General features: G+C 50.7%; 1 protein-coding gene across 3 annotated transcripts; it reads right to left on the bottom strand.

Moving 5' to 3' along the window:
- Positions 1 to 251: 251 nt before the first annotated feature.
- Positions 252 to 15,078, bottom strand: GLYCTK (glycerate kinase). 3 transcript variants are annotated; one of them, XM_063347820.1, is made up of 6 exons: positions 14,975 to 15,078; positions 8,408 to 8,519; positions 6,129 to 6,524; positions 5,623 to 5,774; positions 3,566 to 3,741; positions 252 to 2,928 (listed from the first exon to the last, which is right to left on the bottom strand). In XM_063347820.1, the coding sequence occupies exons 3-6, from the start codon at positions 6,413 to 6,415 to the stop codon at positions 2,023 to 2,025; spliced, it is 1,521 nt and encodes a 506-aa protein (XP_063203890.1). In that variant the 5' UTR covers positions 6,416 to 6,524; positions 8,408 to 8,519; positions 14,975 to 15,078; the 3' UTR covers positions 252 to 2,022. The 3 variants fall into 3 exon arrangements, with proteins under 3 accessions (XP_063203890.1, XP_063203891.1, XP_063203893.1); XM_063347821.1 differs by lacking the exon at positions 14,975 to 15,078 and having other exon boundaries at positions 8,408 to 8,602; XM_063347823.1 differs by lacking the exons at positions 5,623 to 5,774; positions 6,129 to 6,524; positions 8,408 to 8,519; positions 14,975 to 15,078 and adding an exon at positions 5,196 to 5,597.
- Between the last annotated feature and the right edge of the window lie 28 nt (positions 15,079 to 15,106).

The following is a 15,106-nucleotide window of genomic DNA, read 5'->3' as shown; positions in this document are numbered from 1 at the left end:
TTTTGAAGCCAGATTTAGCCAGTTATCCTGGCCGCAGCCCATACTTTTTGGCTGTATCACTGCTCATGTTAGTGCCCCCGCGGTGCTGGCATGCCGGGCATGCAGCAAAAGCCAAATGCTCTGAAACCTGCTGGCGATCTCTGGAGAAAAACACGCAGCGCAAAGCAGCTTCTCCTGCACGACCACCACCTGACATTACGGGGGCACAGTGAACTTTATACCGCTTGGCAGCTTTCTCCCAGCAGATCTCAAAGCTGCTTGGCAGCGTGAGCAAGTTCAGGCACGTTACAGAAGACCTTCAGACTCAGAGGACAAATGAGATGCGTGGATGAGTTTAAACCACCGGGGTAAGACCAGGGTTTTGAAATCCCCAGGCTTGTGCCTTGACACTACGCCTGGGCTGTGGCCCAGACTGTCCAGCTGCCAGCCTGGCATCAATACCAGGCCCCGTGATGGTCCTGTTGATATCCCTACTTGTTAAATATTGGCTTCAAAACCAAAGCAGGAGGTGTCGCATCCTCCTCAAAAATCCACCCTCCGATCCATCTTGGAGCGGGGTGCAGAACGACTCTTCAGTGATACACCGTGACTCGTGGTGTTGGCAGGATGGTGTATTTATGTCACGAGATGAGATCAGCCACACGGAGTAGGTCTGTCTGTCTGGAAAGAGTCTGAGTCAAGCGTGTCCTATTAAATTAGGGCTGGATTTTCAAAGGAGTTCAGCTCCCGCTTAGGCTCTGTAACAAACAGGCAGATATTCAAAAGGAGTCGGACGTGTTGGGTCATACTGGCTGCTGAGCTGAAGTCCTTTGAATATCCAGCCAAAACCATCGCCGTGCCTGCTGCTACAGGCAGAGCCCTTCTGAAATCCAGCCCCACAGTGGGATCCACATCCTGGGAAACCCAGCTCATCCCTGCCCTCCCACATATTGCACTGCAGTAGGTGACGAAACTGTGATAACCGCCATGTCCTTATGCATGCGGGGAAGCAGCTCCCTGTCAAAGCACGGCTCTGGCAGCTTTGCCCTTTGATCAGCTCAGCAGCATGGGTCAGGAGAGCTGAGCATGAAGGTTTCCTTGCCTTTTGTTCTGCAGAATTAGCGGAGTTAATCAGAGTGACAGCGACTTCTGCCTCAGCGCAGAAGAAAGGTCAGTGGCTCAGGCTGGATGCGCAACTGTTTTCTAGGCAGTTGGAAAACAACACCGTGACAGCTCATAGCATACATGCTGCTGGCACGGAGGCTCTCCTGAAGGGATCAGTGGGGAAGGTGTCTGGAGGAGGACTCCATTCAGCTGGCTTGCTGCTGCACCTCAATCGACCCTTTCCTATGCTGCACTGCGAAGGTATGCCACCTTTTGTCACTGCGCACTGCTTTTGTGTCACCTGTCTGAGACACAACGCTGCTCTCGGCCAATGTGCTCATTAGCTGCGCTGCTGGGTGTGCATTGTGCTGGGCTCAGGGTCTGTCGCCTCGGGCATCCTGGTGCCGGAGGAGCTGCAGGGCACTGGTGCTGGGTGTCCCCTTCCCACTGTGTCCCCCCAGTACCTCCGTGCCTCCAGCTGGGCAGGCCTTGCTATTGCTTTTATGTCCTTCAGTCACTGTAACGCACTTCTGTGAACCTGCAAAGCCCCCCGATGAGCTGCTTTTGAGCTGGGGTCACTGGAGGTGCGACAGCTGCAGTGAGGGCTCTCCCTGGCAGCTGTACCATGGCCTCGCTTTCCCCACGTCTTTTAACTATAGTTGAAGCAGACACAGGAGTGGTGGCTCTCAGCAGAAGCATTAAATGCAGCCTCTGTGTCAGTAATGTGACCTCTTACCTTCCTCTGATCCCAATTACAAGCGCTTGCTTTTGCTGTGGACATCCACTCACGTGTTTAATTAGTGGATTCTTTCTGTCAAAGATATTAGCAGCCATGACACCAAGCCCTAATTCAAGTAGTTTGCATTAGTCTGCAGTGTTGATGCCTTCATTTACCCCCAGTCCTAATTAAATGCATCTGGATATCTGCAGAGGGAGCTCTCATGATCTCTCTGTGGCTCTAATTAAAATGGCCTGGATGTCCATGACGTTGGTGCCCGTCAAGCCTGTCACCAGGAGGTGATGCCCACCCTGGAACTGGCTGAAGAAGGTATAGGAGTCGTTGTTGCTGAGAAAGGCCTCCACATTGAGGCCCTCCTGCAGTGCCTCGTCCACCAGCTCCGGGCTGCAGAAGGCCCCCGCCGCCTCCGTGGGCCCATCCTGCCCATCCGTTCCCCCGCTGAGGAAGACGATCTCGCACCTCCCCAGGAAGCTGCCGGTCTCTGTAGCCTGTGCCCTGTGCAGCCCCAGCCCCACGCGCAAGGCCAGCTCCTGGTTCCTCCCTCCCTTGCCAGTTCCTTGAAGCTGAACCGTGGTTTCTCCGCCAGCCAGGATGCAGACAGGTCTTTCGCGCCCTAATCCTTGCAGGGCCTGTAGAAACTCAGCAAGGTTCAAACCCGGGATCTCTAGCTCTGCCGCCAGCTGCAGGAGATTCCGTCTCACCTCATCACCCAGTGGCCCTTCTCCGAGGCTGGCAAAGCCCAGGCAGACCAGCTGGATCAGCTGGCAGTACAGCGCAGCGACACAGCCGACTTCCCCGCAGATCGCTGCGCTCAGAATCAGAGTCGCGTAGCCCAGGCCCTCAGCTTGGCGTTTGGCCTCATCTAAAGCCAGCGTGTTTGATCCGATGATGATGTTGCAAACGTGGGAGTAGTCTTCTGGAGCAGTGGGCTTGGTGGGAGAGCTGGACAGAACCGTTTCTACTGACTTGGGCAGGTTGTGCAGCAGGTTGTATTTGGCGAGTATCTGAAGGCAGTCTTGGACGCTGTGGGAGCTGGCAACAGTGGGCCCACTCGCTATGATGTCCAGGGGGTCACCAATCACATCAGAAAGGATGAGGCTCACCACCTACCGAGAGAAACACCTGCAGATCATCGTGGGAGGCAGAGGAAGGTGGCAACGCAAGAACCCTGGCATAAGCACTGCTCTGAGTTACACTTGTGCCATGCCCATGTCAAAGCAGATGGAAACAGGGGCAGATCTTGGCACACTTTTGTTTTAAGGTCCCATGAGAGCCACCTTGCCCTTCTCGAACTCACAGATCTAAAACATCTTTGATGCTGACCATCACATTGGAAGATGTAACCCGTGCCGCTGCACTTGTCAGGCTGGTAACCTAGTGTGGGTTCAGCAATGGCACACACTGACAGCAGTCCCTGGGGAGTCAAGGATCGGACCCAGCCTCAAAAGCGTCGTGGTGGAGCACGAGCATGTTGGAAGTGCCTGCTGGGTGAGGGCTGGGGTCTCCTGAGAGTGGTGTGATGGGACGGCTGATATTTGCAGTCTGAATTCCCCTTTCTCCACCTCTGTCTCCCTGAGAGTTTGGCTCCTCAATGAAATCTGAGCAACAGAGTCCCAAAACAGTGTGCAGAGGTTGTTCACTCAGTGAGGAAAAAAAACAACCCTGCAAGCACATTTAGATTAAACCCCTATTTTGAGGGCAGATGGGTGATGTCTGGGCAAGCAGGGGCTTCCGCTGGGTTACCTGTGCAGGATATGCGAGCCGGGCCAGCCCTCCACCCTTCAGCAAGGACAGAGTCTTCCGAACAATATTCAGCTCCTGTATGGCAGCTCCTCGGGAAGCCAGCATCTTAGTAAGTTTCTCTTTCTCTTTGAGGAGGATGGGAGGGATGGGAGCAGGCAGTAGGGCTGATCCACCCCCTAGGATGCAGAAGAGATATTAAGAACATCAGGACAGCAGGAAAAGGAGGACAGGAGGAAAGCAAGGCTGTTCAATGCTGGAGCCTTTCCTCTTCCCTCACCAGTGTGCAGTGGGAAGGCAAAGGTGTTGGGGAACTATGCTAATATCTCTGGAGAATTCAGTCTTCTTCACTAATGGGTGTTAACCACTGCTGCCCCACGCTGTCTGCAGTCAGCTACGCTTCACCCAGGCAGTGTAAACCTCACCAGACTTGGGTACCACATGCCTGCAGCGTTGCGGGGATGAGAGAGAAGAGCCAGCAATCACTATCCCCACTACATCAGCCTACCGGTGTGTCGCCATACTATTTTTCAAGGACTACCTGGATGGGTAAGCAGGGAGCACAGGCTCCACGACTCACACAGCAGTCAGTGCTAAGCAGATGGAGAGACTGCCTGCTGCTCCATTTATTCAGGACAGCGTGTAAAAACACCAGCCATGGCTGCAGCAAGATTGGAAACTGCTGAACTGCACTCATCTAGGCCTGGGAGGAAAGGAAAAGGGGAGAGAGTAACGCAAAGGACAAAGCACACCCAGAGTCCAGAGTGATAGCCTCATTGATGGGAATCCTGTCTGATACAAGCGGGCATTGGAAATGTGGAAAAGAAGGCAAAGAAAGAAGGTTCTAATGGAAAAGTGGAATGGATGGAAAATACAGAGTAGAAAGAAGCTAGATCTTAGCAGAGAGTGAACGTGCACAGAAGTACAGCTGAAAGCTACTGTCAAAAGGCAAAGCCTGCTCAGAGGTTTGAGACGAATCAGCATCAATAAAACATGATGAGCAAGAAAAACAAATGCAAATGCCTGTTTTTCAGTCAATAGCCAGGGATCTAGCTGAGAGGCAGGAGCAGTTGGGAACCGGCTGCTGTGTGGGAGTGCACATGCACAGGGAGCCGCAGCCGCGGGGATATCCTGTACAGGCTCCCTGAAGGGCTGAGGAGTCTCTTGGAGATCCTCGTAGCCAAAGGACAGGAGGAAGCCCAGGGGAATCCCCAGCAAGTGCAGCTAGATTCCAATTGCTTGGGTGTTTGCCTAATGGTACTACTCTCTCTGCACCAAGATCAGGCTCCAGCATCCACAGAGAAACAATCACTGAGCTGAGGAGACCAAAGGGTTTCTACAGAGCTGCTCCAAGCCCCTACATGCTTCTGGCCTGTGACACCCACTCACCCAGCCGAGCTCAGGCTGGGGTAATGTCACTGCATCCTTCTGATGCACAATATCGACCTTCCTTACGCAGCCCTGGGTCTGGGGACAGCCCAGGGCCCCAGCAGACAGGGGCTGGGGGTGTTCGGGGCTGACCCTGCAAGGCATACAGCTCGCTGTTTTGGAACCTAGGGGCCTCATTTTCACTGTCTGGGAAGCAGCAAAGCCCTGGGAAGGGTCAGTCCTGGATCTCAGCTTACAGACTCACACCCCTGCACAAATTCAAAGCATGCAAGTCCACCAAGTGCTTGCTTCTCCAAGTCTGCATCCCCAAATGTAAGGAAGGGGCAGGAAGAAGGCATCTCCTTGCCAAGGGGTGAGAGCAGCTGGCAGGCTGCACCCAGAGGTGCCATCTCACAGTGGTGGCGCAACTGCAGGATCCAGCCTTTACAGCTCAGCCTCTCCTCAGCGCTGGGAGGCAGCGTGTCCACTGCAGCAGCAGGCAGCTCTATGCCCTCCCTTTCTGCTTCCCTGGAGAAAGGCTGGCAGGAGAAGGGAGAGGAAAAGTCGCAGAGGTGCAAGTGCCAGTGCTGAAAGAGCTGTCACAGCACAGTTCTCCCCCACTGCACGGCCACATGTGGGCAGGCAGCTGGAGGGCCCTCGGCAGAGACCATTCCCTGGGATCCCCACACTACCTGAGATGAGCACGAGGAGCAGGTCGTCTGCAGTCAGGCCCCTAGCCAGCTCCTGGATGGCAACTGCTCCCTTCAGAGCCTCTGGGTCCGGGAGGTTGTTCTTGGCACCTTCGATGACCTGGATTTTGCTGCGCGGCTTCAGGAGCATCTCCCTGGTGAGGTAAGAAAGGCAATCACACCATTGACATGTGCAGCTACACAGCTCAGTAGACAAATGAGCCTGGTGTACCAGAGGTGCATGGCGAGTGACCAGGACAGGAAAGTGGCCTTTGCTAAGTGCATCTTCCCCAGGGCTGGGGAGGCAGCACATCCAGTGCAAGAGATGGGCTGTGTCACTGGTGCCACTGGGACATGATGGAGGTTGAATTCCAGGGCAGTGTGGTGGACGGGGTGGGCACCAGAGTGAGGGCAACTGGAAAGGACTGAAGGGGTTCACAGCAACATCCCACAGAGGATAAATCTGGTAGTCTACTCCCCCAAAACTGTCCAGACACAGCTGCCCTTACTGCATTCCTGCTCGCTGCAGGCTCTCCTGGATGCCTAGTGGCACATTGATGATCCCCCGGATGAGGTGGTCTCCCAGGATCTCTTCTGCTGCCGCAGCCATTCCCAGCACAGCTTTGCCGAAACCCACCAGGTACAGGTCCCTCTTAACTGGAAAAGCCCTGCCCTTCACCAGCAGCTGAGGGCACCCATCTCCCTGGAGCTTCACAGCCTTCTTCAGCATTGGAGCTGGACGGACGGTGCCCACCGCGCTGCGGAAGAGGGACAGTGCGTGCTCACAAAGGGACATGCTGCACAGGGTGGCTGGGCTGAGTCAATCTGCTCGGTGGGGTGGGCTTGTACACACTCCGCTGACACTGACAAGGCCTCGAGAGCTGGGTCAGCCGGCAGCCTCCAACCTGCAAGGGAAAATGAACACTAGCAGAAGAGACAGGGCCGTCACAGGGAGAGTAGGGAAGCCAGAACATGAACCATGGAGCTCTAGTTCCTGTTTTCTCTAGATAAAGATGCCAAATCAGCAGGATTTTCAATCCTCTGCCCAGGCAGGAGGGAGGGAAGAACCGTGTCACGCTCAAACTATATGTTAGCTTGTGTTCCCCTGCAATCCCATCACCTCCTGCAGGGAAGGTGAGCCCTGGCAGCCAGCTTCTCCATCACTAGATTTGCCACTTGCAAGCCATCATTTCTATTTGCTCAGCATTTGACGCCTTTCCAAACTGTGGAAGCTGCTCTCTGTCCTGGAGAGAGCAGGGTATCTGGGTGGAACAGCTTTTCACTACATTAACTCCCTTCCTCATGCTAGCCAAATGCTGATCTCATTCTCTGGCTGCGCGTTGCCCCATGTGTCCCTGCAGCATCATGCACGGACTTGGGAGAAACAACAGGCTTGCTGGCTGCCTGATCCTTTGCTGCTGGTGCCTACGTAGAGACCAGTAAGAAGGTTTTCCCACCAAACAGCAAATGAACACAAGGCTTCATTCGCCTTTATTTTTTAGTCCTCTCATCATCCATTAAAATCACATTTAGAGCCCAAATAGGACTTCAGATCCAGGCAAAGTTGCCAGACATATCTGTGAAAGCCCATTTGACTCAGTCTCCATTGAGTACTAGCATTATATGCAACAGAGATGAGTGTGGACCAAAGGATCTCAACTGCTCAAGGGCAGACACTTGTCCTGACAGAGGAAAGGCAGCTCCTGCCAACATGCACACTTCTCTCCCAGCATTTCTCCTTCCCTCCGTTAACTGGCAGCAAGTTCACTGCTGGTTTCTCAGGATCAAAGATCCTTGTGATCCGCATCTCTCCCGCTCGTGGCAATTATAGTGCAGGCAATTAAGGCAGGGTGCAAGGAGGCTGAAGCAGCCCAAGCAACACGCTTGATCACAGACCCATTCAAATGACCTGAAAGAGTTAATCCTCTCCCTAGTAAATGGATCTGTTTCAGTGCAAGGACAGTGGCTGGCTTCTTCTGGGAGAGTGCAGCAGTCCAGAGGTCTCTCTGTCCTAACACTCCCATAGCATTGCAAGGTGTTAATCATTAAGCCACGTGAGCTTTCCAACAGCTCTTCTGGGCCTAAATCTGCCTTATTTTGCTGCAAGGACCCAAAGGCTCTGTGAAAACCTCCACACAAGCACCTTCTCAGGCTGTGAAACTTGGTTACAATCTGAAATCTATTGGACAAAGGACTTGCAGGTAGAACTTTATGGAGAATCATAGGTTTGCCGGAGAAAAAAATGATTCAGTGCTTGAGAGAAACAGATTTTAAAGGCAAAACACAGGACAGATAAACTACCTACCTACACTCCCTTTAGGTACTGGTCAGAATTGGCTTTTCAATCATAAGGAGAGATAAAAGACAGAGTGTCCCAACTACTTTGTTACCAGACTCATAAACTCAGGAGAGCTGGTGCTGCCAGCAGTTTAAACCACTGAGCCTCAGCCCTCTTACAACGAGGGCCAGAGTAAGCGTACTAACAAGTCAGCAGTACACTTCTCAGGAACTGAGATTAGCATCTCCGTTGCCAGCAGGTCTCCGATTCACCTGGCAGCACAGCACAATCAGAGGAAGGTGTTACAAAACAGAGGTGCATCACGCCCCAGGTCGCCTCGGCTGAGCTGCGCTAGAGGGTTTGAGGGAGTGGTTGGAGAAAAAGGCTTAAATGGAGCCAAAGGAGTTTAAGAAAATAAAGCCCCAAAGCTTTTAACAGGCTCTGTCTCTTGCCTTGATGTTTCTGTGCACAGCTGACCCAGAAGACCAGGGGAATTGAGCACAACCAGACCTGCAACTGTGGCTCCTGTCACATGTGCCCTCCCGGAGGCTCCGCTCAGCTCCAACTCCAGACACGGCACAGCAGGCGCGAGTTGTTTAAAAGCAATCCTCTCCTACTGGACCTGAAAAAAATAAATGCAGCTTAATTCATCCAGCACTTGTGTACATACTGCTAATGCTCGCTCTGGAAAGCATTTCGCTACAATAGCAGGCATGTAATCTGTTTTCTGCACTCTGAACTCAGATTATATTTTAACCATCGAGGCCTGATCCAGAATCTGTTGAAGTCGGCACGCATCTTTCTGTTGCTTCTAAGGATTTTAGGGCATGCAGCCTGACACTGATCTCAGTGCACAGGTGTAAACGCAGAGTAAATCTGTTGTAGAACCCCCTTGCAGTCAGAGGTTATCCAACTTTACACCAACGCAACAAAAAGCTGAATTTGGCATAGGCCCATTAGCTTTGGAGGTCTCAGTGTGTAACTCTGCTCCCTGTCAGCTCTGATTAGACACGCAGGCTCACTGGAGGCTCCCCTTGGAATGGGGGTGCTGGTAATGATGCCACAAATCCATTTTAATGTAATTTATTTACACAGTCTCAGGCACTGGGTATGAAATGTCATCAGGGAACAGCTATAAATCAGTGCTATGAAATCCACTGTAGATATTAACAAAAAATAAAACTCCTACTCATTTTAGTAGGGCTTTAAAAACAAGATCAAGAGAACTGAACACTACCCCACACCAAGGCATAGGCAGCCTTGGAAAGAAAAATAATCCAAATGGCAGCTCCCAGATGACCTCCATGGATGGTGGGTCTAGAAATGATGTAATTGCCAGTTAGCTGCTGCATCTTGCACATGGGGAAATCACATCCTCACATCCCTGCATTTTCCTCTTCCCACAGCTGGCTGGGGGGAGAAGGGGCTGATGATGTGACTCATGTCGCTTCACACACTAATTTGTCCCCCAGTTTCTCATGGAAATCACATGAGAACGAGCCCTCTTCTATATGGATGTAAGGTGACATGCTATAGGCACTAGTGTCGGGTTCTACACCTTCCCTTTGTCCCTACTTGGGATAATTCTCAGTTGGGCATAGTCTTTTGGAAAGTATTCTAGAAGTTTGCACTCCTCTTAGGAGGAAAATGATGCTAAGAATTGCATGTTCCAAAGAGAGCAGGAGGACAGCAAAAGGGCTTTAGATTAATCCCCTTTAAATGAAAACTTCCTCAGCTTTCACTGATGAATAATGCTCACCGTCTACATACTTGTTGGCGTGCATTACCATTATAAGCTCATTCTTCATAGGGCTCCTCCTAAGCCTGCAGAAACTTAGACCGCTAAAACTCTCACAGCAAAAAGCAGCAAAACCCCAGCTCCTCATTTTCACCGTCTCTGGGAAAGAGGGAGGGAGAGGAGCTGGACTGTGATAAAATACAGGCAAAGTGCTCATATGCATTACCTTTCATTAACTTTTTAATTAAAGCAGTTCTGCAGGCAAGGAGCCAAAGTCAGAGGGAAACAGAAACAATCCAGCACTAGGGGCAGACATGTGGTAAACTGCCAGGTAAATTGGATGGTGGCATGAGACCAAAAGCAAGGACATAGGGGGGCATAGTCTGAGCCATAAGCTTGGAATCACACTGGGGAGGAAAACAGTGAACAAATGAGCTGGCCATGCCCGTGCAGTGAGAAAAACGAGCCATCGCCTCGCTCCATGGCAGGAGCCAGAAAAATATTCCCTTCTAGGGGCCAGTCTGCCATCGCTGGGCAGAGCTGAGCTATTCCAGATGCTGTGGTTGGAGGTTTGTTCGAGGGTTTGCATCACGGGCTTGTGGTTTTCTTGAAGTTGGGGCAATCGGGCTTGTTGCAGGCCAACCCAATCACACACCCTGGGCATTTCAGGTGCTGCAAGATTGGAGGATGCTGTGTATTAATGCTCTGGGACGGCTAATTTAACTGAGATCTTCAGGGGTCAAAGGTAGTTTATTTTTAATATCATCAGGACTTCTCTGGATTTCCCCCAGTGTGGCAGTGATTGGTGGCTGGCCCACCGCGTACAGGGTCAACTCCAAAGTCCCGGAGGGGCTTGGAAAAAATTTGAGACGGCATTGGATCAAACCCCAATTGTTTGAGGATAATTTTGAGCTCAGGCTCTAAAAGACAGATTACATCTTTGTTACAGCAGTAAACTACCAGACACAGCAAGTTTTAACAGTGTCTCTTGCTACTCGTTTTTCTTGCTACATGACTTTCTTCTGGCCTCTTGGTACATAAATTACCGTTAGACTCACCGAGGCTTACCGCTTCCATTTTTCATGCATTACCATGGGAGTTTACCTTTGAAGTACAACGGAGCAGAGATTTTACTGCCTTAAACTCCCAGGTTCCCACTTACTGACACATCTTTTCTATCATTTGATATATCAAATTTAATTCGCCTGGTGAGCCCTGCTCAAACTCAAACTTGCTGCTCCAGATGGTCCCAAACGCATTACGAGAAAATTTTCCAGGAGATGCACTGAACCCAAGAGGAAAACAAAGCGGTGAAGGTTTGTTCCAAGTGACTATTCTAGGAGGATTAGATGGGGGATTTTTCAAGACTAATCTCTTTAAATGAAAATTTCAGAATTTGATTAATTTTTTAATCTGCACATGGATTTGCATAAAATTACCGCACTGCCTCATTCACATTTTGCAAAAGAGAAAATGTCTGCATCTCGGACGGACCAACTCATCCCTGGTCAGCTATGAAGGGTCCGGTACATAAGTGGGTGTGCAGGGACAGGGTGAAAAGTCCTTTTGCCCGTGCCCACTGTGGTGCTCCTGCATCCACAACTGGGAAAGAGGATGATGGCGGACAGAAGCAGTACGACGAGAGTGCAGAGCCGCACAGAGGGTTTGCTAGGCAGGCAAGGGAGAAAGTAGGATGGAGTCCAAATACCTTTGTTTCAAGAATATGCTGAGCTCTGGGACACCCGGGAGTCCTAATTTCCAATACACGGCTTTCTATATGTTTCTTGGAAAAGAAATATGTTGCACTCATGACTGATTTACTCACCAGGAGAGTGTCAACAGGGTCTCTTTGCCTTTGATGGGGAATGTAGCCTAAGGCCAAACACAGGGAAGATAAGTGTTCTGTTCAGCTTTTTATATATATATAGATCAGTATCATTAGTAAAAAAATTAACTGGATTTGACATATGCATCTTACTAGTTTTTCTAGGTCACACTCCCTTCACTCCCTATATACCTTTTGGAAATGATTTTCCCATGCACTGGGGATTGCAGGGAAGAAAAAATTTTCACTAAAAAAATCCTTCCGTAGCTCAACGCAGAACACTACTACCCTGAAGCCAAGTCCGTGCCAAGACTACTTCCTTTCATGATGTAATTTCTCAAACTCCCTATTCTGAGTCAACTTGCAATCAAAATTGAGAGTAATTTAAAATACAGGGAAGGATCACAGTATTCTAGAGAAGATGAAAAGTTGCCAGCCTTGAGGACTGGAATAATAGAAAGGGTCGAAATTCAGCATTGCAAAATACAAGGTCATGCTCTTTGGGATTAATAACAAAAAATTATGAGCTCCTCCGTTGGAAATAACTTAAGAGGAGAAAGAGCCAGGCATATTAATCAGTCACAGGATGACAATTACAGCTGCCCTCTAGGCTGAGACAAGAGGCTATGGGGAAAGTGGAAAGTGGCAGATGTAATCTACCTTGACTTTAGTGAGGTTTTTGACACCATTCTCATGAGCATGCTGAAGAACTGTGGGCTGGGCAAACACACTGTTAAGACTCACTGAAAAACAGTCTGACCACTGGGCTCAGAGGGTAGAAATCAGTGGCTCAGGGTAATCAACAGGGACTCTGTTGGGGTTCGTGTCACCTACGGCTTCATTAGCGACCTGGAGGGTAGCTCAGAGTGCCTTATTTAGGGGAAGTGCTGATGAAGCCACCCTCCAGAGAAACGGTGATAAACTCAAGGTCAGAGCAAACAGAACAGAAACCTCATGATGCTCAGCAGGGAGAAGTGTGAAGTTTTGCTGCAGGGGCAGGATCCCCATGGATCAGGGTGGGCTGGGAGACAAGCAGTGCAATCAACTAAGGAGCAACCTAATAGCAGCTCCACCTACTTGAAGGGTGATTATAAAGACAATGGAGATGAACCCTTCTTGGTAGTGGCAGAAAGTATAAGAAGGAGCAATGGCCACAATTTGCAAGCCAGGACGTTCACGTTCGATATTAGCAACAAGTTCTTTATAGGGAGCGTTGCACAACACTGCATCAGGCTGCTCGGAGAAGCTATGGTCTCCACACTAGGCAGTTTTCAGGATTTGGCTAGAAAAAGCCACAGCCAAGCTGTTCTTGTACTGGTGATAGTCCTGCACTGAGCAGGAGGCTGGAGTAGGCAGCTCCAGAGGTCCCTTCTCCCCACACATCTGTGATCCCATGTTGTCACAGCAGGGACAGGGTTCGATGCTCCAGAGCATCATGCTTAATTTCAAGAACTCACAAAGAGATGCCAAGTTTTAGGATACAAGTCCCCACACAAGCCCTCAGTAATAACCATTAACCATCGAGAATCATCACTCCCAGCAGAGTCCAACAGAAATATATTCACCTGAGCAGCGCTGTATCCAGAAGCAAGCACGGGTCTGTCTGTATTGTGCAGGTTGTGGTAGTATCTAATATAGAAACGCATAGGTAGAATGACTGCATTTGATCAATATTACTCAAGCAGCAATTAAACATTTTTTTCATTAGCTGGTTTTGCAGGGGCATTATCCATAATTCCTACTTAATGTGACATTTTGCTAGGAGATCCAATTATCCTGCCAGATAAATTCCAGCTTGGTATAAACTGACAAACTAAGTTCCAACGATTAGGAAGAAAGGCAGAAGAAAGAATAAAAAGGGAGTGACAAAATACCAAATCAACAACCCACGGTGTTACACAACTCTAAAACTTAGCTAAGTATTGTAGGTGTTTTGAAGTAAATTGTCTTATGATGGTATTGGTGAGTCACCTTCAGGTCCCGCGTGAGATAATCCAGGCTTTGATCCTGCAATTTACAGTGTGCAAAAGGCACTCTGCCGTTCTGCGCTTCTGTAATATCTCTTATCACCTGAAAATCAATTGTAGGTTTTGAACGGACCCGCAGTGGGGTAGCTGACCCTTAGACCCTCGGAAGCAAAGAAGGCGTCTTTTGTTGAGTCTCCCTAGACTCCTCTGTGAAAACCTTGTCTCCGTTTCAAAGTAAGAATTGGTGAATGGTTCTGCTGAGCCAATCCCACCACAGCATGAAATGGGGAATCATGTCTAAACCTGTAACGGTGTACTGAAGTAAGCAAACAGAAAGAGCAAGTAATTGCAGAAAATACTTTTGTTTCACTAAATCGTATATGCACATAAAATAATTAAGCATGTGTGAATGATGTGCACGCACACCTTGGACAATAGTTCCCTTACTTTTCTTTGACCACAGGAGGGCAACATTATTCTAAAAGCAAAATCAAACTCTGTTCCTGAGACTATGAAAAGAAAATGCAATTAACATTTATGAAGGCATTTATGGGTGGGTTTTTTTTTTCCTTTTGATTCAGAGTTTCTGGAGCACCGAAATGACGAAAGATCTGGCGTTCTAAAATTAAAACAGCGGGATGCTGGAAATCTTTGTGGGGTGGGCTCTGTGTGTGTGTGTGTAGATTCTTGCAGCTACTGTTATACTCCAGGAATAACATTTTTTAAGGGAAGAGATGGACAGAAACACGAACACAGAGCCTGACATCAGGATCCGTCATAGAAAAGAAAAATAACAGTTCCAAGGTTACGAAGCACCAGCCTCCAAGGCCAAGGTGTCTCTCAAAGGTGAAGTGTGCGTTGCTCATCTTTACGTGGTGCGAGGCCGTCGTGCTATAGCTGTGGCGTTTCCGTAGTACCCCTTGGAGGCCAGTTTTTAGAACAATAAAAAATACTGGGACATAAAAACGTGCGATGATTGAACCGACTCGCGGAAAATACGAATGGGAAAGCCATCGCTGCGTGTTTCAAAGCCGGGAACGCCCTCCTGCCGCCGGGGAGCGGCGCCCGGGGCTGTCCCCAGCGGGTCCCGCCAGGGACCTCCCGGCCCTGTCACCGCCGGTCCCCGACGGGACCCCCGGGGGGCCAGCGCAGGCCGCGCATCCCCCAGTGCCGCTTCCTCGCCGGTTACCACGGGAAAGGCGGAAAAAAACCACGTTAAATTCCGTATGGCGTTTATTACGCGCGGCCCAAAGCCGGCGCGGGGGTCGCCGCGGCTGCACCTCACAGCCCCCGACCGACGCCAGGCCCCGCTCGGCACCGGAAGTGACGCCCCCCCCCCCCGGCCCCCACCAGCAGCGGCGCGAAGCCGTTGCCCGCTCTACGGGATGACGTCACACCCTCAACCTGACTCCCACGAAGGACGGGTGGGGAATGGCATGGCGGCCCGGCCCGGCCCGGCCCAGCCTTCCCCTCCCCTCCCCTCCCCTCCCCTCGCATCGCATCGCATCGCATCGCATCGCATCGCATCGCATCGCCCCTTTCCCCACCTCAGGCCCCGCGGGTGGCGGGGGACGCCGGCAGCCGCCGCGGGAGGGCAGTCCTTCCTGCCACACTCAATATGGCCGCCCGGGCCCGCTGCGCCCTCCCCCGTCCCAGCAGGCCTTGCGCGGATCCCGTTT

This window comes from Chroicocephalus ridibundus, chromosome 10 (assembly GCF_963924245.1).
Source record: "Chroicocephalus ridibundus chromosome 10, bChrRid1.1, whole genome shotgun sequence".
NCBI lineage: Eukaryota > Metazoa > Chordata > Aves > Charadriiformes > Laridae > Chroicocephalus > Chroicocephalus ridibundus.
This window is presented reverse-complemented; position numbering and strand designations above follow the sequence as displayed.

What these genes read in the sequence shown, in the direction of transcription:
- GLYCTK (XM_063347820.1), bottom strand. Translation starts at nt 6,415, where the DNA reads ATGTCCCTTTGTGAGCACGCACTGTCCCTCTTCCGCAGCGCGGTGGGC. An exon ending in GCTCCTCGTGCTCATCTCAG is followed by an intron (nt 3,742 to 5,622) that starts GTAGTGTGGGGA and finishes TCTGCATCCTAG; the next exon opens with GGGGTGGATCAGCCCTACTG. An exon ending in GGCTCGCATATCCTGCACAG is followed by an intron (nt 2,929 to 3,565) that starts GTAACCCAGCGG and finishes TTCTCTCGGTAG; the next exon opens with GTGGTGAGCCTCATCCTTTC.